General features: G+C 43.1%; 2 protein-coding genes across 9 annotated transcripts in view; both read left to right on the top strand.

The window, feature by feature from the left end:
- LOC118371280 (ETS domain-containing transcription factor ERF-like) overlaps positions 1 to 9,840 on the top strand; it is a 56,403-nt gene extending 46,563 nt beyond the window's left edge. For all 4 annotated transcript variants that reach the window (XM_052489996.1, XM_052489998.1, XM_052489995.1 and 1 more), the window contains 2 exons: positions 1,761 to 1,890; positions 7,266 to 9,840. In XM_052489996.1, the coding sequence (XP_052345956.1) occupies positions 1,761 to 1,890; positions 7,266 to 8,098 (963 nt within the window). In that variant the 3' untranslated portion in view covers positions 8,099 to 9,840. The remainder of the gene's footprint in view (positions 1 to 1,760; positions 1,891 to 7,265) is intronic.
- A 907-nt stretch (positions 9,841 to 10,747) lies between these two features.
- The window catches only part of LOC118371305 (rho guanine nucleotide exchange factor 1-like), a 54,880-nt gene continuing 38,843 nt past the window's right edge, over positions 10,748 to 26,784 (top strand). For 4 of the 5 annotated variants that reach the window (XM_052489992.1, XM_052489993.1, XM_052489991.1 and 1 more), the window contains exon 1: positions 10,748 to 11,055. The gene's annotated coding sequence lies outside the window, so the exon portion shown is untranslated. The remainder of the gene's footprint in view (positions 11,056 to 26,784) is intronic. The other variant, XM_052489990.1, reaches the window with a different exon arrangement.

The raw sequence follows: 26,784 nt of genomic DNA, 5'->3' as shown, positions 1-26,784 counted from the left end.
TATTCCGCGTGTCTTATCATACATCTTTTATTCACTGTTTCTAATAGCAGCAGTCCTGATCATGATAAAATGTTCTTCACTTATTATTTGCCCAGAGACAGCTTGAAATTTTTACAGAGATAAATGTTCTTGGATCACCAGAGGGGTTGTATGAATAAAACTGTCCTGTTACAGTTTGTAATGAAACAATAGATACACGTATTGAAGTAGTGGTCTGTGCTCAGGTTGCATATTTCTGATGGATTCATTTAGGTGATGATATATGCAAATGAAACACTAACTGATTCATACTTTCTCATTTGCTTGAATATAGAAATTGCTATGACAATTATATTTGACAGATTTTTTACAAATACAAAAAACGGACATTGCGGTACTAGTGCAAATAGGGTAGCCTAGTGGTTAGAGCGTTGGACTAGTAACCGGAAGGTTGCAAGTTCAAACCCCCGAGCTGACAAGGTACAAATCTGTCATTCTGCCCCTGAACAGGCTGTTAACCCACTGTTCCCAGGCCGTCATTGAAAATAAGAATTTGTTCTTAACTGACTTGCCTAGTTAAATAAAGGTAAAATAAAATAAATACATGTATTTAAAAGGGAATAGAGTTAACTTTAAATGACTAGAAGAGTCTGATTGTCCTGAAAGATAGAAACAGAAAAGGAGAGTCACAAAGAGAGTGGAGGAGAAACTGGAGAGATGGTTTTAACTTGTCCTTAAAATAAAAGAAGACGTTATCCACCCTTCTCACATTCCCGTCTCGGATGGCCTATGCCTCTGTCATCGATTGAAAATGAAAGAAATAAAAGACAAGTAGATACGTCAGATCAGATCAATGTTCGGTCATTAATGCAGGTTTGGTTAAGCAATCCAGATCATGCAGCTTGGAAGTACAGTCTCGCTTTTCAAACTTGGAGCTGAGGGGTGACAGAAATTATTGATCCCGGCTCTTCTAAAAAAAGAGAAATGCACCCTCTCTCTCTCTCTGTCTCCCTCGACTCTGTGTGACTTAACCATTTCGTTTGTTTGGCCTCTTTTCTCTTTCCTGTTTTAAAGGACCTCCACACACACACACACACACACACACACACACACACACACACACACACACACACACACACACACACACACACACACACACACACACACACACACACACACACACACACACACACACACACACACACACACACACACACACACACACACAAACATTCTCCCCTCTCTCTCTCTCTCTCTCTCTCTATCTCTCTCTCCCTCTCTTACCCCACAGCTATTATGTTGTTTAGTCTCTCTCTCCCTTCCATCAATCCTTTCCCTCCTTTGTCCCCTCACACTCTTCCCTCCTCGAAGGGCACCCAATCCCTCTATCTCTCGTCGTTTATCCTTTGTGCCCACTTAATCGTAGGCCTCCATTTGACTCTGTACTTCTCCTGGCTTTGAGTCTTTGAGCCTCTGTGTCCTCCTACCTCCTCTCCTCATCTTCTCCTCTGTTCTCTCTTCTCCTCTCCCTCTCAGTCCCCTGGCACTTCCTTTTATCCCGTCCTTGCTGTGACTGTTGGTGTGATTGCACCACACTACAGGGTGCCATCTCCATCAAATGACTTACCCTAAATACATGCTGATTTAAAGAGGAGGTTGAGGATCCTATAGACAAGTCTAGTTTTTATTTGCTGATGAAATTAATTGCCATGGGTTGCTTAACTGACATGAGCAGATTCTAATGTTTTCTTTCTGTATCTGTCTCTCACACTTTCTCCCAGGCCCTGCAGTCACTGTTCCCTCGTTTGCCAGAGTCAGGGAGAGGAACCTCCCTGTTTGATCGAGTGGCCACAGCCCCGGGACCAGAGGGAGACAAACTGAGACTGGACACATTCCCCTTCCTCAGCTCAGGTGAGAGAGAGGAGAGGAGAGATAAGAGGCGAGAGGGAGAGGGGTGACAGCGGTAAAAATAAGGTAGAAGATGATTGAGAAAAGCGGGAAGGTAAAGAACTGAGGAGAGAGGGAAGGTAAAGAATGGGGGGGGGGTGAGGGAAGGTAAAGAACAGAGGAGAGAGGGAAGGTAAAGAACAGAGGAGAGAGGGAAGGTAAAGAACAGAGGAGAGAGAGGGAAGGTAAAGAACAGAGGAGAGAGAGGGAAGGTAAAGAACAGAGGAGAGAGGGAAGGTAAAGAACAGAGGAGAGAGGGAAGGTAAAGAACAGAGGAGAGAGAGGGAAGGTAAAGAACAGAGGAGAGAGGGAAGGTAAAGAACAGAGGAGAGAGGGAAGGTAAAGAACAGAGGAGAGAGGGAAGGTAAAGAACAGAGGAGAGAGGGAAGGTAAAGAACAGAGGAGAGAGGGAAGGTAAAGAACAGAGGAGAGAGGGAAGGTAAAGAACAGAGGAGAGAGGGAAGGTAAAGAACAGAGAGAGGGAAGGTAAAGAACAGAGAGAGGGAAGGTAAAGAACAGAGAGAGGGAAGGTAAAGAACAGAGGAGAGAGGGAAGGTAAAGAACAGAGGAGAGAGGGAAGGTAAAGAACAGAGGAGAGAGTGAAGGTAAAGAACAGAGAGAGGGAAGGTAAAGAACAGAGGAGAGAGGGAAGGTAAAGAACAGAGGAGAGAGGGAAGGTAAAGAACAGAGGAGAGAGGGAAGGTAAAGAACAGAGGAGAGAGGGAAGGTAAAGAACAGAGGAGAGAGGGAAGGTAAAGAACAGAGAGAGGGAAGGTAAAGAACAGAGAGAGGGAAGGTAAAGAACAGAGGAGAGAGGGAAGGTAAAGAACAGAGGAGAGAGGGAAGGTAAAGAACAGAGGAGAGAGGGAAGGTAAAGAACAGAGGAGAGAGGGAAGGTAAAGAACAGAGGAGAGAGGGAAGGTAAAGAACAGAGGAGAGAGGGAAGGTAAAGAACAGAGGAGAGAGGGAAGGTAAAGAACAGAGGAGAGAGGGAAGGTAAAGAACAGAGAGAGGGAAGGTAAAGAACAGAGGAGAGAGAGGGAAGGTAAAGAACAGAGGAGAGAGGGAAGGTAAAGAACAGAGGAGAGAGGGAAGGTAAAGAACAGAGGAGAGAGGGAAGGTAAAGAACAGAGGAGAGAGGGACGGTAAAGAACAGAGGAGAGAGAGGGAAGGTAAAGAACAGAGGAGAGAGGGGGAAGGTAAAGAACAGAGGAGAGAGAGGGAAGGTAAAGAACAGAGGAGAGAGAGGGAAGGTAAAGAACAGAGGAGAGAGAGGGAAGGTAAAGAACAGAGGAGAGAGAGGGAAGGTAAAGAACAGAGGAGAGAGGGAAGGTAAAGAACAGAGGAGAGAGGGAAGGTAAAGAACAGAGGAGAGAGAGGGAAGGTAAAGAACAGAGAGAGGGAAGGTAAAGAACAGAGGAGAGAGTGAAGGTAAAGAACAGAGGAGAGAGGGAAGGTAAAGAACAGAGGAGAGAGGGAAGGTAAAGAACAGAGGAGAGAGGGAAGGTAAAGAACAGAGGAGAGAGGGAAGGTAAAGAACAGAGGAGAGAGGGAAGGTAAAGAACAGAGGAGAGAGGGAAGGTAAAGAACAGAGGAGAGAGAGGGAAGGTAAAGAACAGAGAGGGAAGGTAAAGAACAGAGGAGAGAGGGAAGGTAAAGAACAGAGGAGAGAGGGAAGGTAAAGAACAGAGGAGAGAGGGAAGGTAAAGAACAGAGGAGAGAGGGAAGGTAAAGAACAGAGGAGAGAGAGGGAAGGTAAAGAACAGAGGAGAGAGGGAAGGTAAAGAACAGAGGAGAGAGGGAAGGTAAAGAACAGAGGACAGAGGGAAGGTAAAGAACAGAGGAGAGAGGGAAGGTAAAGAACAGAGGAGAGAGGGAAGGTAAAGAACAGAGGAGAGAGAGGGAAGGTAAAGAACAGAGGAGAGAGGGAAGGTAAAGAACAGAGGAGAGAGGGAAGGTAAAGAACAGAGGAGAGAGGGAAGGTAAAGAACAGAGAGGGAAGGTAAAGAACAGGTGAGAGGGAAGGTAAAGAACAGATGAGAGAGGGAAAAAGAGGTGAGGAGGAGAGGGAAGGTAAAGAACAGAGGAGAGAGGGAAGGTAAAGAACAGAGGTGAGAGGGAAGGTAAAGAACAGATGAGAGAGGGAAGGTAAAGAACAAAGGAGAGAGGGAAAAAGAGGTGAGGAGGAGAGGGAAGGTAAAGAACAGAGGAGAGAGGGAAGGTAAAGAACAGAGGAGAGAGGGAAGGTAAAGAACAGGTGAGAGAGGGAAGATAAAGAACAAAGGAGAGAGGGAAAAAGAGGTGAGGAGGAGAGGGAAGGTAAAGAACAAGTGAGAGAGAAGGTAAAGAACAGAGGAGAGAGGGAAGGTAAAGAACAGAGGAGAGAGGGAAGGTAAAGAACAGAGAGAGGGAAGGTAAAGAACAGGTGAGAGAGGGAAGATAAAGAACAAAGGAGAGAGGGAAAAAGAGGTGAGGAGGAGAGGAGGAGAGGGAAGGTAAAGAACAGAGGAGAGAGGGAAGGTAAAGAACAGAGGAGAGAGGGAAGGTAAAGAACAGAGGAGAGAGGGAAAAAGAGGTGAGGAGGAGAGGGAAGGTAAAGAACAAAGGAGAGAGGGAAGGTAAAGAACAGGTGAGAGAGGGAAGGTAAAGAACAGAGGAGAGAGGGAAAAAGAACAGAGGAGGAGAGGGAAGGTAAAGAACAGAGGAGAGAGGGAAGGTAAAGAACAGAGGAGAGAGGGAAGGTAAAGAACAGAGGAGAGAGGGAAAAAGAGGTGAGGAGGAGAGGGAAGGTAAAGAACAGAGGAGAGAGGGAAGGAAGGAAGGTGGAAAGTGGAGATTGAGAATGATAGAGGAAATGAGGAGAGCATAAGGAGAGAGAGAAAACAAGATCGAATCCATGTTCACTGCAGTAGCAGATCTGTCCCTTTACTGCCTCCAATTCATACTCTCCTTCAAGTGACAGGAAGGGTTAGATGGGAGTGATCTACAGTATATACTATCGTATTATTACAGTGATATGAGGCAGATGCTCAATTAAGGTTTTTGGAATTAATGTCAGTGTTCCCTTTATATAATCCCTCAGTTTGTATGTGTGTGTTTTATTTGCGTGCTTGTGTGCATGTATGTGTGTGTTTTTTGTGTGTGCATTTGTGTGTGGGTGAGCGTGCGGGCGTATGTGTGTGTGTTTGTGCGTGTGTGTGTACAGATGCCTTTGTCTGTCTGGATACTCCATGTGTGCTCTTCAGCCCTGCTGCTGCATCAGAATGTGTTGCCTCAATGTACAGTGTATATGTGTGTGAGTTAGTGTGTGTTCACTGTGAATACACTCCCCTTCACATCACAACCTGGCCCCCCTGTTCCGTTTGTCCTCAGGTCCTATTCCCCCCTCCTTCACTCCTTACCCTCCTCTCCCTCCCATGTGTCCCTCCTGTCCTAATCCCTTCCTAGGCAGGAAGGCCCTAATTGAGGGTGCAGGCTTCAGTTTGTGGCCTGTGGGCGCCCATTACTGTGTTTTCATAAGCAAGTGAGGCCTGCCTGACTGATTCAATATTCATGTGTCTGCCAGCTACTTCTGGCCCAGCACACAGAGACTCAAGCACTGTCAAATTAGCCCTGCATAGCAAATAACAGAGAGCGAGGGAGGGGGGGTGGCAAGAGAGAGGGAGAGAGAGAGAAGGAGGGGGAGAGAGAGATGGAGAGAGAGAGAGGGAGAGAGGAAGAGAGAGAGATATGGGGTAAATCTTTGAGTTTGCTGTTTGTTGTTGGAAGGAAGTACAGTCAGGGTCATAGAGAGTTCTTTTGTTCGCGCTAAAAAACAAATTGAATTCCAGTATCACCTCAGATGTACCTCCTTTGTTTCAGTTGTTATTAAATGATGCATATAGGGAAGCTGATGTAATATACATACACATTATATCAGCTGTTATGTTAATCAGGTTTCTGCTTTTGTCTAATAGAAGAAGAAAAAAAGTCCCACATTGGTTTTAAGTGATACAATTGAAGTCTGAAGTTTACATACACTTAGGTTGGAGTCATTAAAACGTGTTTGTCATCCATTCCACAAATGTCTTGTTAACAAACTATAGTTTTGGCAAGTTGGTTAGGACATCTACTTTGTGCATGACACAAGTAGCTTTTCCAACAATTGTTTAGAGACAGATTATTTCACTTATAATTCACTGTATCACAATTCCAGTGGGTCAGAAGTTTACAAACACTAAGTTGACTGTCTCTTTGCTTGACATCATGGGAAAATCAAAATAAATCAGCCAAGACCTCAGAAAAAAAATTGTAGACATCCACAAGTCCGGTTCATCCTTGGGAGCAATTTCCAAATGCCTGAAGGTACCACGTTCATCTGTACAAACAATAGTACGCAAGTATAAACACCATGGGACCATGCAGCCGTCATACCACTCAGGAAGGAGACGCGTTCTGTCTCCTAGAGATGAACGTACTTTGGTGCGAAAAGTGCAAATCAATCCCAGAACAACAGCAAAGGACCTTGTGAAGATGCTGGAGGAAACAGGTACAAATGTATCTATATCCACAGTAAAACGAGTCCTATATCGACATAACCTGAAAGGCTGCTTAGCAAGGAAGAAGCCACTGCTCCAAAACCGCCATAAAACATACAGACTAGGGGTTGCAACTGCACATGGGGACAAAGATGGTACTTTTTGGAGAAATGTCCTCTGGTCTAATGAAACAAGAATTTGGCCATAATGACCATCGTTATGTTTGGTGGAAAAAGGGGGAGGCTTGCAATCCGAAGAGGGTTACTAGGATTAAATGTAAGGAATTGTGAAAAACAGAGTTTAAATGTATTTGGCTAAGGTGTATGTAAACTTACGACTTCAACTGTATATTCAAATATGATGGAGCCAGGGTGTGCGAGTTGTGCTTTTCTATTATTTAGTTGACTTCACGAAACACCTGGACTTTACACACGGCCAAAACAGACACATTTTCTAAATAACTGGATTTATCTTACCACAGTCCATTTTCCTTTTTTCATGGACAGTATTGTTTTATTACAGTGGCATAACTATTCTGATATTAACAGGATATTTGAATTTGGCAGAGAGCATATCTCTCATCATGTTAATATTTGTTGTGAACCAGTTGAATGTGTGAATAGGTCTGGCAGGCATATAGTCTAAGATCAGGGTTCTATTCAAATCAACAGCGCTCTCATTTTGCCCCAGCGCATAGCTGTGGATTTGCATTGCTAATTATTGCAGAGCATAATTAGTGAACATGCTTGGATGTGGTATGTCAGGAGACCTTTACCCCTTCAGAGAGCTAACCTCTGTCTCTGTGTCTCTGTTCTCTTCCAGCCGCTCCCTGTTACTCCAAGCCCCCGTCCCTGTTGGGTCCTTACCCCCGCAACCCTCCCTTCGATTACCCCTGGGGCTTCAATCCCTACCTCTCAGGGGCCTTCTCCCTCAACAACTGCCCCAAACTGCCCCCAGGCTCCCTCTACCCCTCCCACTTCTACCCCAACCCGCTGCAGACCAGCCTGGGCCAGCTGCCTCACCCCTTCTCCTCCCTACTCCCCCCGGGAGAGGTGGCAGGAGGGGGAGAGAGAGGAGCAGCGGGCCAGACCGGGGTTACTAACGGCACGGCAGGTGGGCAGCCCAGACTCTGCCTGCCTCCTTATCCTGGTGCTCTGTCGCTGGGCCGGACGGACATTCTCAACGGGGGCTCTGTGGGTGAGAGGGAGAGAAGGGAGACCAATACCCCAGGCATGGGGCTTGGGTTGGGCCTAGGGTTAGGGTTAGGGCTGGGTCTAGGAGGGATGGGTCTTGGTGGTGGTGCTGGGGGGCGACAGAGCCCATCGGAGCGGCGAGGCGGGGTGAAGCAGGACCCAGAGTCAGACTCGGACCTGGAGATCACAGATCTGAGTGACTGCAGCTCAGACAACGAGCCTGACTTCAGCATCACCAAGGAGACCAGGCTGAGCGTTCGATCACAGATCCTGGTGGAGGGGAAGAAAGGGGGAGCACTGCCACCTCTCTCCTCCCTCCCTCCCCCTGTGTCCCCCCATCCCCTCAAGAGCCTGGTGCCCCTCACCCCTCCCCCTCCGTCCCTCCCTCTATCCCTCTCTCCCTCCATGGCTCTGGTTGAACGGCACAGGGAGACAGAGACTCTAAAATTGATCCAGAGCTAATAGATTATAATAGATAACTCTCTCTCGTTCCCTCCTCTCTCTCCTTCTCTCTTTCGCTCCCTTCATCTGTTATGTTGTCCTTTATTTGAGCCATCTTGCCCCGTCTCTCTGTTTTTTTCTTCCTCTCTCTCTCTCCACCCTTCTTCTCTCTCTTTACATGTTGACTTGTCCAACATAGCTGAGATAGTGAGCTTGCTGATTTCGACATTACTGAGTGTTCCATGTTTCAGATATATGTGTACTACTTATTCATCATGTTCTACCACACATTTTATTGTCTCAAGGTTTCAGTGATGTTTTGAGCTTTAACAGCATTGCACGTTGTTCTGTGCTATTCATATGTTACCGTGTTACTGCAATGGGTCCATCAAACTGCATAAATATAACTCAATGTATAATGAATAACATTCAAATATAATACTAGAACAATAATAAACAACACTACAATACACACACATAAGATTAATTGCAATAATGGCCACATGAAATGATATCTGACAGAGATATTACTTTAGTTTTTTGGGGATTCCTTTTCTTGGGTACCGGTATGTATTTTTCTGTTCAAAACATAGTCAAACATTGCCAGCTGGTGGTCTTTATAAGAGGCTGCTACAGTTAGTTGTTTGTTGGGAAAAATGATCATCCCCCAAATCCAAACAATTAGTCATTTTGCTCTGCTAATGTAATGCTCTGGTATTGTAATGCACATTTCTAACTCCATACTTGTTTGTTTGTTATTGCTTAATGCCAATTTCAATTGCTTAACTTTCTCCAGTGAGAGGGAGAGAAAGAGAGAGCGAGGAAGAGAGAGCTGGACAGATCTAGAATTTGTATCAATATTTCATTGTATATATTTTATTACGGTGTACATTACATTTCATTATTATCAACATTATAAAAGTTAGCTGTGTTGGTGTGATTTAATTACGTATTTAAATAATGTTGGGAAATTGACAAGTATAGGTGTATTACAGTTTTAAATAATTAACAGCAGTCAGAGTATCTGTGCTGGAAAGGTGTTTTTTCTATGAGGAGGACTCATATATGGGGAATTGTCTCATATTTTCTCAACCCCAGCTAATTGTGCCCTTTGGTCATTTTCCAAGATGCCCTTTGGGTTTAAATATTCTGGTAGTGTTATTTTTATAGTTAGCATTCACCCAGTGTAACTGTTCTGTCATTTCTCAAATGTGAGTAAAATTGGTTTCAGCACATTCTTTCAACTACCAAAAAAAAAAGGTGGATTATTTTTGAGACAAAGCTTTTTATCCATGGCTACATTTAGGCAATAGCTCCCCTTGTAGAAACTAAAACAAGAGGTACAAAGTATCTCAATACCAACTAGGGAGACAAACCAACTTCTCCATTCCATGTTGCTCACTTTGAAGCACAGAGTGCATACTAACTACCCCACATTGTACAGATTCATATGGTATGGCTTGTAACAGGTGGCGGTGTAACATTAGGTGTGAAAGCCCTATTGTAAAGGTCATGTAATTCTATATTTGTTGGATTCTACCAGAAATCTCTGTTTCATGATCTCTGTGTGGCATTTACCAACACCGCTGTAAATACTCTTTCCTTTGTGAATGTATGTGTAAACACATCCAAAATGATCACGCCGTGAAATAATGTCACATTTCTTTTATTGTTTTATTGTAAAGAGAAAAAATGGGAAGAGCAAAAATAAGAAAAAAATATGAATAACTTCTAAAGCAATAAACATTATTCTGGAGATTGGACTGTTCTTGGCACTGAACTCATTGTGTGAATGTGTGTGCTTTACACAGTAAGAGGCTCCTATAGGCCTGCTTGAGACCCCTGGTGTAGAGCATCCTTTCTCCACAGGGTGGCGAACCTGGACCTATATTACAATGTAATGACCTGATCTAGTCTACAAGAAACGTTTGCATTATATCATGGAAGGGTTTGATTTCATGAGCATGAGTAACAATTGGCAATAGTTTCCCATAGTCTTATTTTTCTTGCATGTGTAATTGACTGAGTTCAATGAGTTGTAATAGTCAGGGTAATGTGACAGCATATACCATATGGCCTCCTCTCCCAAGGATATTATGTCATGAAAATCTGCCGCCTACCTTTATTAAACGTGTTGATGAAAAAGTCTGAAAATTGCATAGTTTTCCCTACATAGTGTGCACTACATTTGACCAGTGCACTATAACGTGAATAGGGTGCAATTTCGGATGCAACTGGAAGCACAGCCACAGTAGTAAAGGCCGGATTGAAGAAGGGGAATGAAGATGACAAACCAAGATAAGTGCATGCCCCAAACTTTCACAAACAGCCAACACTACCTAAATCGGAATTACTTTGTGTGATAGCCTATTTGTGAATTGTGAAACATATGAGATCATATTTCTAAGTGAAACAGAAGTTTACGAAACAAAAGCATTGCCTCTACTGGATATACCTAAATGTATTTATGGATGCACTCCGTGTTCCATACCAAACTGTTCAGTAATTGACATTGTGTTCAATTCCATAAATAATATTTTAACACAGATTACCTTATGTGTGGAAAGATGATCAGTGAACTAAAATGTTGCTACATAAACACATTGAAGATGCATTGAATAACTGTTGATACGGTTGACTCCCATGGGTGAACGAGGGGAACGAATACCGTGTAACACAATATTGTATGGAAGCCCAACAGGAAACAACGGGATGGGGAAAGTTACATGAAAACCAGATTTTGCTTAACTGGATCATATTGAAAACTGTATTATTATATCAAAGTAATATATTTTGACATCGTCATGCATTACTTTGCCAGTGGTTTATTCAGATAAAAAATTCAGTCAAGGGGAAATTGTGCACTTGAATTTGTACTTCCGCGTACAATGTTTTTTTCCAGGGACATACGACAACTTTCGAACAGCAAACCATATTAGACGTTTGTCAGTCTTTTTTTGTTGTTGCTGTATTTTGAGGTGAGTACCACGTTAAAACATTTTGCAAATCTATTTAACACGTACATACGTTCGATGCTTAGTTACTTATTTTTTTTAAACTTGGGAATTAATTACGTTATTCCGCGAGTAAAGGCTTGTCTCTCGCTAGCCAGCTCTCCAGACAGCCTTTAGTTAGCGTCTAGCTAAAGGAATGTTGTGTTTGGCTACAGTCTAGCAGAACACCTTGTTCTCTCGAGTACCAAAATCAGGCGTTTTAGAGTTAATTAAAAACTATTGTATTACAAAGCAAGACTTGCTGAAGCATACTGGTATTTCAAGGGTACGTGTCAGGTCGCTAGCTAATTTGTTCAATCAAGTGATATTTTTTTAGCAGGCTACAATGTATCGCTATCCGTAATGTTATAAAAATGTTGCAAGAAGCAGCATTTGTAAAATGACTCGCGACATTGTAGCCTATTATTTAATGTAACTCTGTAACTATAGCAGTTATTTCCAGCAATGCGTCCAGGCCTACATGCGATCATTTGCTTGCCTATGTATTTTTTTCCTGGTATTCCAATGTGACATTTAAAACCTAAAAAAGTATACGTTTATCAAATAACATTAATAGCGCATGTTTGATTGAGTTGTTAAACCAGCCTAACGTCTGATTGTTATTTAGACATCATTATAATGATTAGATTGTTAATCATTATAAAAAGTAGATAGCCTACTGATAGCAAGATGTGTGAGATTGTACCAGTAGGTTTATCTGTAGCATATGTCTCCTGCACTCCAGTTGATCACACTATTTTATATTTCTATATGAAAAGTACAGCAGCTACACAAACACACATCTGTCACTAGAGTCCATCCCACTTTTGGCCTTTTTGCCTCTCCCCTCCCCTTTGACTAACTCCCCTCCCCTTTGACTAACTCCCCTCCCCTTTGACTAACTCCCCTCCCCTTTGACTAATTCCCCTCCCCTTTGTCTAACTCCCCCCCTTGTCTAACTCCCCCTTGTCCTCCTTTGACTAACTCCCCTCCCCTTTGACTTACTCCCCTCCCCTTTGACTAACTCCCCTCCCCCATCGTTCTGTTTAATCCTCTACAAATCCAAATGTATTGATTGCGTATACAGATATGCAGATGTTATCGCAGGTGCAGCGAAATGCTTGTGTTTCTAGCACCAACAATGTGGTAATAGTACCTAGCAATAATCCACAATATAATCCAATAATTTCAAATTAATAAATAAAAAATATCAGAATGAGCTATGTCAAAGTCCGGAATATATATAAACTGGTATAAACAGTATATGAGTAGAAAAGGCGGGTACAGCAGTAGTTGTATAGGATGAGCCATGACTAGAATACAGAATGTACGTATGAAGTGGCTAAAACAGTATGTAAACATGATTAAAGTGACCAGTGCTCCATGACTCTGTACACAGGGCAGCAGCCTCTAAGGTGCAGGGTAAAGTACCAGATGTTAGCCAGCTACTGTAGTAACAGTGACTTAGGTGACTTATAAATTCTGGGATCAAAGATCAAGAGAAAAATATACATGATCAGACCTAGAGGGTTGGGCCTATATCCATAGTATGAGTTGTTCAACACTTATTTAGCACTCTAGTTTCGCAGCCTCAGTTGAACTCCCAAAATAATTTTGTCTATATGTTACTAAGAGACTGAATTGGGCCTATAACACATCAAAATTGTGAATGCTGAATCAGTAAAAATGTTGCTTTAGGTGCTATGTAGGACCTTTGTTCAGAATCTGAACAGCACTCTGTCTGTCTCAAGTCCAGCCATGGTCTGTTGTTATGGGCCTGTAGGTTGACCTGTAGTTGTTTTGGAATAGTTCTGTATCTGAACTGATCAGATGAGACGTGATGCTGAAACGGCGGTTGGGCTTGGAGCGTTGTGATGTGTCAGCGGCGACACTGAACTACAGAGGCTTCCTGTCTCTTAGAGGAACAATAACATGTTGCTGTCATCCCTTTCTTTCTCTACCTCTGCAAGTGCAGTCTTGCCTGAAGCTCAAAGGGTACCGTCTCTTCTTGTCTCTCTCTCTCACACACACACACACACACACACACACACACACACACACACACACACACACACACACACACACACACACACACACACACAGGACTGGGCTATGTATTGAATTTGATTATTTGAATTCATGTTTTGGCGCGATTTTCCAAATGCCTGTATCGCAAGAATCAAGGTATTGTTTATTTTTAGTTTATGTCCGCTTATTCTTTTGTCTTTTTGGTCTCATCCTTTGCTTCTTCTGCTGAGGCTGTGTATATTTACACACACCAAGCCCTGCCCCCTACAGGCCCAGCTCCTCCCCCTATCACCAAGCCACTCCCCCTACTACTCATAACAACAAAAATGAGAGCTCGCTTCCTCTCTGACAAGCGGTTTTAACTCGCTGTTTGCATTTGAGGTTTGGTCCAACAGAATGGGTCATATGGAGACTGAAACACATTTAGACATTATTTTACTGTAATATAGGAGTTAACCTTTCTAACTATATCATTTTTATGTCTCAACTCCGCAAATTGCATGCAGAGCAGACACTACTGAAACAGGAGTATCAATGAACGTTGGTTATGGAAAATTAATGCTCAGTTTGTCGCTCGCGGTGGCGTTGCAGTACCACATACTGCTAGCAGCGTTTTAGCCAAAGACTGTCATAGCATAAAACAACATTATATAAGGAATTTGTTTTCATTCTCATTGGCAACTCGTTCTCATTATGAGATAAGATATCCACTAGATTTTATTAACATCTGAACAAAGTGGACAGGCTAGCATGCCGTTCAAACAGTTGGAGATGGACAGAAGGGTGTGTTAATAACAATTCAACTTTTAGACCTTGTTAGCAAGCAAATAGCTCCAAGTTGGCTAACGTTGAAATATATAGATTAGCTGGCTTCTCGCTAGCACGTGGGCTTGTGTTTGAGAGATTGTTCATGAGACCTGTGTTCATTTTCTATATGCCTGCTACAAGAAGTGGGTACATTCAGTAATGGCATGTTTCTGGTTAAATTTGTAACAAAAAGGGCATTTTCATAGACAGATTTGAAAGCCAGATCAGTTATTATTGCAAAAAATGCAGGTTAAACTATTTTGATTAAATCATTAAATAATAAGTGGGTCTTATGGTTGTGGAAGGCTTATATTTAACCTAGGTATAATTTCACTAGCCCTGAATTCATTAGATTATTGCTGGCTGTTTGAAATGCAGTGTTTTTGATAGAGATGCACCGATATTACATTTTTGGCCGACACCAATATTTTCCTTGCCAAAAAAACAATACCGATAACAGATATTTAAAATTGTATCTGCCTTTTAAGCATTCTTGTACAGTTAAATAGTTAACACACACACGGACGCAGCGGTCTAAGGCACTACAGAGAGGAGTCACTACAGTCCCTGGTTCGAATCCAGGCTGTACCACATCCGGCCATGATTGGGAGTCCCATAGGGTGGCTCACAATTGTCCCAGCATCGTCCACAGGTTTGGCCAGGTTAGGCCGTCATTGTAAATAAGAATTTGTTCTTAATGTTCTTAACTGACTTGCCTAGTTAAATAAAGGTTACACACACCACACTGACCAAAAGTTATGTATGTCCCCGTTACCAGTAAAACATAATCAAAACCTATTTCTTTCACTTACTTGCTGTGCTGTTTCGTTGTTCAGTTGTTTCATTCTCAACCAGGATTTCTATGGAATGCCGTTTGGGTCAAAAAAGATACATGGTAAATAACACTATTTGACGTGGCAAAGAAGCTTTTTGACCAATCTGGACCTGAATATGACTGCATGTCAAGTGGATGTTTTGGAGCTTGGGTATTGAGTAGACTGATACCCCTTTTCATTGATCCCCAATCCTTAGGTAAAGCTGTACAGTGCAATATGAATGTCAATACACACAATAGGCTGACTGGGGAGGTGATTTCACACAGTCACAGCCCTGCAATAAGAGCTACAATGCTAAATCTACACAGTTGTGTTCTGTGGGTGTCAGAGTAGACTGGATCCCTCTAACGGGATCGATATGACAACAGCCATTAAAAGTGCAGGGCGCCAAATTCAAAACAACAGAAATCCCATAATTAAAATTCCTCAAACATAGAAGTATTTTACACCATTTTAAAGATAAACTTGTTATATCCCATCACAGTGTTCAATTTCAAATTGGCTTTATGGCGAAAGCACCACAAACGATTATGTTAGGTCAGAGCCAAGTCACAGAAAAACCACAGCCATTTTTCCAGCCAAAGAGAGGAGTCACAAAAAGCACAAATAGAGATAAAATTAATCACTAACCTATGATGATCTTCATCAGATGACACTCATAGGACTTCATGTTACACAATGTATGTATGTTTTGTTCGATAAAGTTCATATTTATATCATAAAATCTCAGTATACATTGGCGCGTTATGTTCAGTAGTTCCAAAAACATCCAGTGATTTTGCAGAGAGCCACATCAATTTACAGAAATTCTCATAATAAATGTTGATGAAAATACAAGTGTTATGCATGGAACTTTAGATACACTTCTCCTTAATGCAACCGCTGTGTCAGATTTCGAAAAAGCAAACCATGCAATAATCTTGAGTACGGCGCTCAGAGACCAAACAAGCCAAAAAGATATCCGTCATATTGTGCAGTCAACAGAAGTCAGAAATAACATTATAAGTATTCATTTACCTTTGATCTTCATCAGAATGCACTCCCAGGAATCCCAGTTCCACAATAAATGTTTGTTTTGTTCGATAATGTCCATCATTTATGTCCAAATAGCTACTTTTGTTAGCGCGTTTTGTAAACAAATCCAACCTCACGAAACGAGCAGACAAAATGTCAACAAGTTCCGTTACAGTCTGTAGCAACATGTCAAACGATGTATAGAATCAATCTTTAGAATGTTTTTAACATAAATCTTCAATAATGTTCCAACCGGAGAATTCCTTTGTCTGTAGAAAAGCAATGGAACGCGAGCTAACTCTCACATGAACGAGCATCACGAGCTTGTGGCACTCTGCCAGACCACTGACTCAAAGAGCCCTTATGAGCCCCTCCTTTACAGTAGAAGCCTTAAACAGGTTTCTAAAGACTGTTGACATCTAGTGGAAGCCTTAGCAAGTGCATCATGACCAATATCCAACTGTGTTTTCAATAGGGAATGAGTTGAAAAACTACCAACCTCAGATTTCCCACTTTCGGGTTCCATTTTTTTCTCAGGTTTTTGCCTGCCATATGAGTTCTGTTATACTCACAGACATCATTCAAACAGTTTTAGAAACTTCAGAGTGTTTTCTATCCACATATACCAATATGCATATATTAGCAACTGGGACTGAGTAGCAGGCAGTTTACTCTGGGCACAAGCTACTCAATACTGCCCCCAGCCATAAGAAGTTAATAGAGGAATCCCAGTGCTTTATTAGGCCTAGTGTAGTTACATTGAGCTCAGTAACTAGGCCAGAGGGTTTCGACCAGACAACAAGCAGATGGTAGAATATATCCAACTACCCACAATGCAACAGCTGTCCCTCTGGACAAAGGGTAAACTACTAGTCGATTCCCTGTAGGCCTACTTGTGTGGCTTACAAAATAAACATCTCAACATGTCTGAGCACCTTCTAACCAAGAACCATGTGTGTTCATCAGTGTGTGCGTACTGTATGTCCTTTTGCAATTATCCTAGTGTGCATTCCAGACGATAGTTAAATGAGACGTGTATTTGTAATAAGTGGAGATTGTAACGACAGGGTGGGTGATGGTTCTCAGGTAGCCTAGCTCAGGGTTATTCTCAGGTAGCCTAGCTCAGGGTTATTCTCAGGTAGCCTAGCTCAGGGGTATTCTCAGGTAGCCTAGCTCAGGGGTATTCTCAGGTGAACACAGGTAGCTCTGGTTTACTGTCAGCTTGTACAGTAGAAGTGCTTATCTCTCTCTCCTGTCTGTCCAGTGTGCTGTGTCAGCCCTGTAGCACAGCCATGTAGTTCAGAACTGTCCAGGACCAACCCACTGTCCTCTGATATACTAGGTAGAGGCAGGGGAATGGAACTGAAAATGTGTGCAAGGTGGTGACATCCCCAAGCCCTGATTGAGTCTTTGTAGTATGGAGAAGATGTGTGTGCACATACAGTATGTACAATTAGATTGTGTTTGGGGTATACAGTTGTCTGTGTGTATTATGTCTTTGTGTTAGGCCTTGTGTTTTCGTGTGTCTCTTGTGTTGGCTGACAGACAGACAGGCAGACAGACAGACCGGTGTGACATGGAAACAGCTCCACCCCTCAGTCAGAATGTGAGTCAGACTGGTAGAGAACAGGAGGGAGAGAAGGAGCTCTTTCATTCCCAGGGTCAGGCTGGAAAAAAATAGACTGGGCTTCATGGACTGTGTTTACTCTTGGGGATGGATGGATGGAGAGAGAGGGATAGGGGTGGGTGGGATAAGTGGAGGTTTAGACACACACACCACCATCACGAGAGCAAGCAGCCTGAATTGACCATCCATGTTGACAGTGCAACAGGGCTGATGAGGTTTCTAATGTAAACAAGAGAGAGGGGGCCCTAGTTGTATACACATTATTTTCTAAAAGTCTGGTTAGAAAAGGGGGCGACAGAGCTATATGACTAAATATGACTAAATCTTAAGATTAATTATTAGGCCATTTTCACTGAGAAATTTAACAGAAATGTCCAATAATGATGCTAGCTGCAGTATGTGGTTCATGGTGCCTCAGTAATAGAGCTATGTTAAGATGGAGGATGTGAATGCAGCAGGACTGCGTTGCATGGTTGGTGAGTTATGTGGGCCGTACCGTCATGGAGGGGTGTGTCTGTTGGGCGGCGGTATTGCTACCTCCATGTTCAGAGCCAGCCCAGATTGGGATTCTGGGAAAGCTCTTCCAACACTCTGGCCGGACATAGCTGCTTTATGTGCTGCAGTCCTCAAGTCCTCTTCAGCCACCACTGGTCATAGGGGTGGTGAAACGTGGCCTGCCAACACAATCACACACACACACATACATGCCTTCTGAATGAATGAGAATGTTTCTCCACGACCCAAATGGTAATCAAAGGCCTCTGTGTTTGGCCTGCACAATTACCCTACTATCCAGACACACACACACACCAACACACACACACACACACACACACACACACACACACACACACACACACACACACACATTTGGAAGCAGTTAAATAGGCGGGAGGCTCACTGCGAACCCATTCCATGACAGTCGATTGGCCCTCGTCTATCCAATGTTTCCATAAAGCATGAAAAAGTGACTTCTTACATGGCGAGAGAAAAAGAGGAGGTATGGAAAGTAATACCAAGGAGTTGTTGGGTATGGAAGTATATTTTGCCTCTAACTGATAGGCAATCGGGACAGAATGAGATGCAGGGGATTTAACACACTACTGGTGTTCTAGTGGTTAGGACTTTTTTGAGTTGCTAGTTTTATGTTAGCCAGTGCGTAATGGCTGTTAAATGACATAATTGGCTCTACTGTTCTGGTCATGAGGTAGTGGGGCGGCAGGGTAGCCTAGTGGTTAGAGCATTGGACTAGTAACCGGAAGGTTACAAGTTCAAACCCCCGAGCTGACAAGGTACAAATCTGTCGTTCTGCCCTTGAACAGGCAGTTAACCCACTGTTCTTAGATCATCATTGAAAATAAGAATTTGTTCTTAACTGACTTGCCTAGTTAAATAAAGGTTAAAGTGACTGGCTGTATTGGAGTGGCCAAGATGATTGAGTTGAAGGTGGAGAGAGAGGGGAGAACAGAGTACGGGGAGGGAAGGAAGAGAGCGAGAGACACGGACAAAGAGGGATGGGTAGAGAGGATGTGGTATGAGGGCATATTCACACCAGCGCAGCTGTTTCTATCACACCTCCTCCTGACACTTCTGTCTCTCTCTCCCCCCTCTCCTTTTTGCCCATTCATTCTCATCTCCTTTGTCTCTCGAGGTTCTTTCTTCTGTCTTCTATCTCTCTCTTTTTGAACGTCCATCCATTTAGGTCCAGAGTCTGCTATGTTGATTTGTGATTGACAATCTCAATACTATTTTCTTCTATGTAAACAAATGTACTGATACAAATACTTACAAGGCCAGGCAGTAAACTGTTCTAGTACCTAGTTATCTTAGATGATTTAATCTATTGACATTGAGTAATATACACTACCGTTCAAAAGTTTGGGGTCACTTAGAAATGTCCTTGTTTTTGAAAGAAAATTACTTTTTTTGTCCATTAAAATAACATCAAATTGATCAGAAATACAGTGTAGACATTGTTAATGTTGTAAATGACTATTGTAGCTGGAAACTGCTTTATATTATTTTTTATTATGGGCCTCGTATAGAGGCCTGTGTTCCAATGGCACGTTGTGTTAGGAAATCCAAGTTCATCATTTAAAAAGGCTAATTGATCATTAGAAAACCCTTTAGCAATTATGTTAGCACATCTGAAAACTGTTGTATTGCTTCTTTAATCAGAACAACTGGGTTCGATTACAGGCTCAAAATGGCCAGAAACAAAGAACGTTCTTCTGAAACTCGTCAGTCTATTCTTGTTCTGAGAATTGAAGGCTATTCCATGCGAGACATTTCCAAGAAACTGAAGATCTCGTACAGCGCTGTGTACTACTCCCTTCACAGAACAGCGCAAACTGGCCCTAACCAGAATAGAAATAGGAGTGGGAGGCCCTGGTGCACAACTGAGCAAGAGGACAAGTACATTAGTGTCTAGTTTGAGAAACCGACGCCTCACAAGTCCTCAACTGGCAGCTTCATTAAATAGTACCCACAAAACACCAGTCTCAACGTCAACAGTGAAGAGGCGACTCCGGGATGGTGGCCTTCTAGGCAGAGTTGCAAAGAAAAAGACATATCTCAGACTGGTCAATAAAAATGGGAAAAAGAACACAGACACTGGACAGATGAACTCTTCCTAGAAGACCAGCGTCCCGGAGTCGCCTTTTCACCGTTGACGTTGAATTGTTGGGAAGGGCCCGTAAGTAAGCATTTCACTGTTAGTCTACACCTGTTGTTTGCGAAGCATGTGACAAATAACCTTTGATTTGATCCGCCCCCCGCACACATGATGGCAGTGAGTAGTACTAGGGCCTCACTGTGCTTCTCACACATTCTCTCAGTTTTACCCACGTGACCTTGACTCCTCTCTCTGTTTCTCAATCATCTTTCTTCAGTTAGTTTCGTTCATGTAATATTTGCCAACTTCCTCTTCTGAGTGACAGAGGTGATGAGCACAGGTCAAATAAAGAAAAGGGTGTCACTTCTTAATCGGACCCCTGACCTTGTTCTCCTCTGCCATGATCCATCCTCTTTTCTAGCTTTCTTTCTCTTTTTGTGCCCCCCCTCTTCTTCATCTCTCGTCTTTGATCCCTCGACGTGACTCTTGCAGACAGGTCGAACAGGAAATGGCTATGTTTCCTGAGGAAATTACACCCACTTCCTGTCTGTGTGCCTCCCGCTCCTTTTCTACTCAGGCGCCTCTGGGGACACCCTCTCGGAGCCAGGCCAGGGCCGTAGGACCCCAGAGAAGCTCTGACTCATTCAGCCTGATGAGAAGGCCAGATAAAAAGAGCACAAACACAGCTAGCTGCCTTTAGGGCTCTGCTCTATTTCAGGGCCATGCTGCCATAGTGGCACAGGGGACCAGACACAGGCTATTGTGCGGGACTGGGTGTTTGGGGTGAAGAGTGACCTGAACTGACACAATGAATGAATGTTTGGTACTTAGAAATGCACCTACTTTATGTTTTTATATGGGATGAAAGACTGGCTTCTATGATTGATAGATACTGTAGAACCCTCGTTCTCTTTGTTGCTTTTATTTTTACAGTATTATGACTCACCAGTCACATAAGGGCAGTGGTGTCAAGTACTTAAGTAAAAATACTTTGAAGTACTACTTAAGTAGTTTTTTGGGGGTATTTACTTTACTATTTATATTTTTGCAACTTTTACTTTTACTTCACCACATTCCTGAAGAAAATAATGTACTTTTCCCATACATTTTCCCTGACACCCAAATGTACTCGCTACATTTTGAAAAGGGTCCAATCCACACACTTATCAAGAGAACATCCTTGGTCCCTGGTGCTGGCTCTGATCTGGCGGACTCACTAAATCAAATCAAATCTTATTTGTCACATACAAATGATTAGCTGATGATAATGCGAGTGTAGTGAAATGCTTGTGCTTCTAGTTCCGTCAGTGCAGTAATATCTAACAAATAATCTAACAATTTCACAACTACCTAATACACACATCTAAAGGGGTGGAATAAAAATATGTACATATAAATATATGGATGAGCGATGGCAGAGCGGCATAGGCAAGATGCAGTAGATGGTATAGAATACGGTATTAACATATGAGATGAGTAATGTAGGATATGTAGACATTATTAAAGAGCCGTTATTTAAAGTGACTAGTGATACCTTTTATTAAATCAATGTATTCAATTTATTTAAGTGGCCAGAGATTTGTCTGTATTTAGGCAGCAGCCTCTATGTTAGTGATGGCTGTTTAACAGTCTGATGGCCTTGATATAGAAGCTGTTTTCCAGTCTCTCGATGCACCTGTACTGACCTCGCCTTCTGGATGATAGCGGGGTGAACAGGCAGTGGCTCGGGTGTTTGTTGTCCTTGATGATCTTTTTGGCCTTCCTGGAGGTGCTGTACGTGTCCTGGAGGGAAGGTAGTTTGCCCCCGGTGATGCGTTATGCAGACCTCACTACCCTCAGGAGAGCCTTGCAGTTGAGGGCGGGGCAGTTGCCGTACCAGGTGGTGATGCAGCCTGACAGGATGCTCTTAATTGTGCATCTGTAAAAGTTTGAGGGTTTTAGGTGACAAGCCACATTTGTTCAGCCTCCTGAGGTTGAAGAGGCGCTGCTTTCTTCACCACGCTGTTTGTGTGGGTGGACAACTTCAGTTTGTCAGTAATGTGTACGCTGAGGAACTTTAAACTTTCTACCTTCTACACTACTTTCCTGTCGATGTGGATGGGGGGGATGCACAGGGGGACTGGACACAAATGCTTTGTTTGTAAATTATGTCTGAGTGTTGGAGCATGCCCCTGGCTATCCGTCAATAAAACATTTATTTTTTTAATGAATGGAAGGAATTTTTGATACTTAAGTATATTTCAAGCCAAATACTTTTAGACTTTTACTCAAGTAGTATTTTACTGGGTGACTTTGACTTGTCATTTTCTATTTTCTATTATCTTTACTTTTACTCATGTTTGACAATTGAGTACTTTTCCCACCACTGCACAAGGGTCTGTCTAAGGCTTCATCCCTCTGAAGGGTTGTGCCAGTCGGCTCTGTTGGCATTATCATAACTCCAGCCGTCTGTGATGCTCTACTCTTACTGGGTATTGGCAGGCACCATACAACTAGAATTTCTATGATCCTTCCTATTATGATTGGCTCACACAAACTCCTCTGACTGACAGTCCCTGCAATGGGACTGTCATTGAAGAAGCTTGATTGACCGGTATCAGCCCCTCCCACTGTGGTATGGACAGTGAAGAAGCTCACAGTGGGGTGAGGTCATCGTTTGTTCCCTCAGTGTCCTGCGTTCTTATTGGTTGTGTAAATGGTGACACGGTGGGTGTTTGTTTGCTCAAACGGTTACACAATGGGGATTGTGGTCTTGGTGCTAGAGCTGGTGTAACAGTGACTCAGTGGTTATTAATACAACTCTCACAGTGACCTGCCTGGTGGAACTAAGAAATGCTGTAAAACAAAACGTGTTGAATAACCATACAATATGAATGAGTTTCAAGTGAAAAATGGAGATAGGAGTTGTAACAGGTGCTTTATAATACACACATACAGAGGCACATGTGCCTGATAGCTATCAATAGACCTGATGCCAGCTGACACCTATTGAGTTATAATAACATGCTGAGTTATTGTTGGAATGTGACGAGAGGGAGAGGTGGAGGGGAGTGTGGGAGGAGTAGCACAGCTGCCTCCTCAGGAGCTCCAGGGCTCTCCTACTCTTCTGGGCCACATCCCAAAAATGGCCTGAATCAACTTCCCCTCCTTGTCTCCTTTCCTCACCAAGTCATGTCCCAATAGTCTGTAATAGATTCTCACCCTTTCCTCACTGTCAGAACAGCCCCATCCAGCCCTTTTCATGTGTCTCGACGAGAAGGGAAGGAGATGAGATGAGAAGGGCAAGAGACTGGTGTAGTCTGGTGCCATGCTGTGGAATGTTCAGTATGTCAGGAGAGGAGAGTAGAAGGGACCCTCTCACATAGACCCTCTCAGATTTAAGCTATAATATCCCAACACTGTCTGTAACAGCAGACTCCCCATGTTTGCACTGTAGTGGGGGATACTACTTCATGTGACAGCATTTCATAGTTCCACCAGGCAGCAGTGCATTCAGCCTCTGTGGTAGCCATGGTGATGTAACTGTACAGTTGGGCTACTGCAGCGGTGTTACTTTACATGCCACCTCGTTCCCAGGCTAATTCCACATAGCATTGGGCAGAAGCGTGTGGTGAACAAGATGACTGTATGTGCAGCCAGGGCATTGGTTGATTCAGGCTACTAACAGTGATGGTTATGTGTGGTGCTGAGGGGAAGGTGTGTGGGATTATTTCACCCTACTCTGTGTGTGTTTGTGCACATTTGTGCATTCCACTCAGTTTCCTGGTTTACTTACTTGACTGGCCACTCTTCATAGCCTGCTTCCTCTCTAGGTTTCATCCTAGGTTCTGGCCTTTCTAGGCAGTTTTTCCTAGCCACTGTGCTTCTACACCTGCATTGCATGGTGGTTGGGGTTTTAGGCTGGGTTTCTGTACAGAACTTTGACATCAGCTGATGTAAGAAGGGCTTTATAAATACATTTGATTGACTTACCTCTACACATGACTGAATGTCCACATGTTCTCTCCTCCTCCAACTCCATTTTTCCATCTCTCTCCTTCTTGACCTCTAAAGCCTCTTTGAACTCATACCAGCAACACCAATTCTCCTTACAAGACAATGTGCTATTTTAGTCTCTACCTAACCTCACTCTCAAACCCAACACACATTTGCTACTATCGCGCCTCACGTCATCTAGATACGCAGCACTGTTTCTACACTGCACTCTTTCTACACTGCACTCTTTCTACAATTTGTTTTCCACTTTCACAGGCCCACACCCACCCGCTCACATCCTTATTCACACACAGGCCTTTATAAGATCTTCTCAGTAGTGATTTGACTCAGGGCTGGACAATGGTGCTGCTGTGACTGTCAGGGTGTTTCCCGGTGGCTTCTAGGAGCCTGACTTACTATGGCCTGGAGGATGAATGCATGGCGGGGGTCCACTCCTGTGACTTACGGGCAATTGCACAGTAATGGAATTATGCTGAGAGACTCCTTTTTCACGTAAAAATGTATGCCAAACAAAAACTATTGATTTCAAATTTTAATAAACCATACAGCTCTATGCACAATGACTACTTTGAACAATTGACACAATAAAACATTTTTTTATGCCTCCTGGTGAAAACTGTGCAGATACAAAGTTTGGTAACAGAATTACAGTAAAATCTCCCTTAGTTGTGTTATTTTACCAAACTTTGTATCTGCAGTTTTTCCTTTAAATGTGTTTTTGCACAATTTTATGTGTAAACTGTTAAAAGCAGTCCTTGTGCGTTGAGTTGTACGGTTGGTTAAGCTTTGAAATCAATGTTTTTTGATAGCCCTAGCCCCTACCCCTTCTGTGTTTGGAGATCTGATGTTGTGTTGGGTATGTGTAAGCAAAATGGTAATCTGGCTCTACTTTCGAAATGGGTTTGATTCTGAGCTTCTGCCAGATTGCTTAGACTACATCAATTCAAATCAGATTTTATTGGTCACAAACACACATTTATCAGATGTTATTGCGGGTGTAGCGTATTCCATTCCTACAGTCTACAGCTGAAGGTGTAACCTAGGGTCTAAGGGTAGAGTTCAAGGGTTGGGGTTGTTCCTGGACAGGCCTAGCTGTCACTGACTGTCATGAGTTCTCCCTCAGGGCATTATTGGCTCAGGCTTAGTTAAACTTTGTTGAATGCTCAGCTGTAAACTGGGTTTTGGCAAGGCATGGCCAACTGTTTCCCCTGGGTTAAAATATTTATCCCTCTCTCTAACTCCCTCCAAGCTACGATCCCAAATCTAAATGTTTCAGAGGAGCCTGGAGGAAGAGGAATTTGTGATTTGCAGAAAGCACCTTGATTCTACTTAATTAGTCAAACACTCCAGGATTTTAATGGCACTAGATATTTAGCCATTCTCCAAAAATTGATTGGAGAATTCAAATTGGCCCCTATATTTTCTTGCAGTCAATTGCGTCAGTAATGACCTGTCGTGATAAGCAAGCAAAGGCCCTAACCAGAGTTTAACCCCTCCCTAACCAGAGTTTAACCAACCAGAGTTTAACCCCCCTCCCTAACCAGAGTTTACCCCCCTCCCTAACCAGAGTTTACCCCCTCCCTCCAGAGTTTACCCCCCTAACCAGAGTTTACCCCCTCCCTAACCAGAGTTTACCCCCCCCCTCCCTAACCAGAGTTTACCCCCCTCCCTAACCAGAGTTTAGTTAACCAGAGTTTACCCCCTCCCTAACCAGAGTTTACCCCCCCCTCCCTAACCAGAGTTTACCCCCCTCCCTAACCAGAGTTTACCCCCTCCCTAACCCCCCTCCCTAACCAGAGTTTAACCAGAGTTTACCCCCCTCCCTAAACCAGAGTTTACCCCCCTCCCTAACCAGAGTTTTCCCTACCCCCCCCTCCCTAACCAGAGTTTACCCCCTCCCTAACCAGTGTAAATAAAATGTAATTGTCACATACACAGGATAGGTGCCCCCCCCCCCCTAGAGAAGCTCTTACCATATACTCTATCCGAACACTCTCATCGTAGTAGACTCCCCCCAACTCCTTGCTTTGGACCTTGGCATATCTGATTCGAATCAGTTCTTTTTCCTGAAATTTCAACAGCCTATTTCAAGCCACATTTCAAACCAGCTTCATTCTTGTCTGAACAGTCAAATCTGATTTATTTGCCCTCAAGTGGTTTTTAGATTGTTATTTGGCGTATCTTGACAGTTTGACAAAGAACATGTCAACTAACTAGCTTGTTAATTGTTTACAAATAAATTAAAGAATGTGCTAGAAAGTTAACAGCTAACCAGCTAGTTAGTAACCAGCTAGTTAGTTGACTGCTGTGGCCAGCCAAAAAGGACTTGTTTTGAAAGCTGGACCATCTTATCCTTTGAGGGCTTAAGTGTTCTTACACTATGATTCTGAACACTCAAAGCAACTGGGAAACGTCCATGGCAGGCATTGTTGTCACCTTGACTTGCTACATAACTTCTGAGTGATAGGAACCACGAGCACCACCACCAATCAGAGTACACCCACAGATAGAACAATGAGACAGGTATTTCAGCGGATGTATAAATGTGAAGCATCCACTTGGCGTTCCCACTCACTATCAAATATGGCAGTGAGAGGAAGCCCAGTGGCCAGCAGTGGGAGAAGGTGGAACGAGATGGATTTTGGCTGACATTCTGCAAATTTTCTCATTGATTAAACCTTTGATTTCAATAGAGTTTTCTGTTCCTGAAACTATAATCTCTTGCAAACAGTGGACTAAGTTTTCTAGACTTTACCCTTTGCTAAAGTCGCCAAAAAATTGCATTGTTTAGA

The sequence above is a fragment of the Oncorhynchus keta genome, chromosome 31, assembly GCF_023373465.1.
Source record: "Oncorhynchus keta strain PuntledgeMale-10-30-2019 chromosome 31, Oket_V2, whole genome shotgun sequence".
Taxonomy (NCBI): Eukaryota; Metazoa; Chordata; class Actinopteri; order Salmoniformes; family Salmonidae; genus Oncorhynchus; species Oncorhynchus keta.
This window is presented reverse-complemented; position numbering and strand designations above follow the sequence as displayed.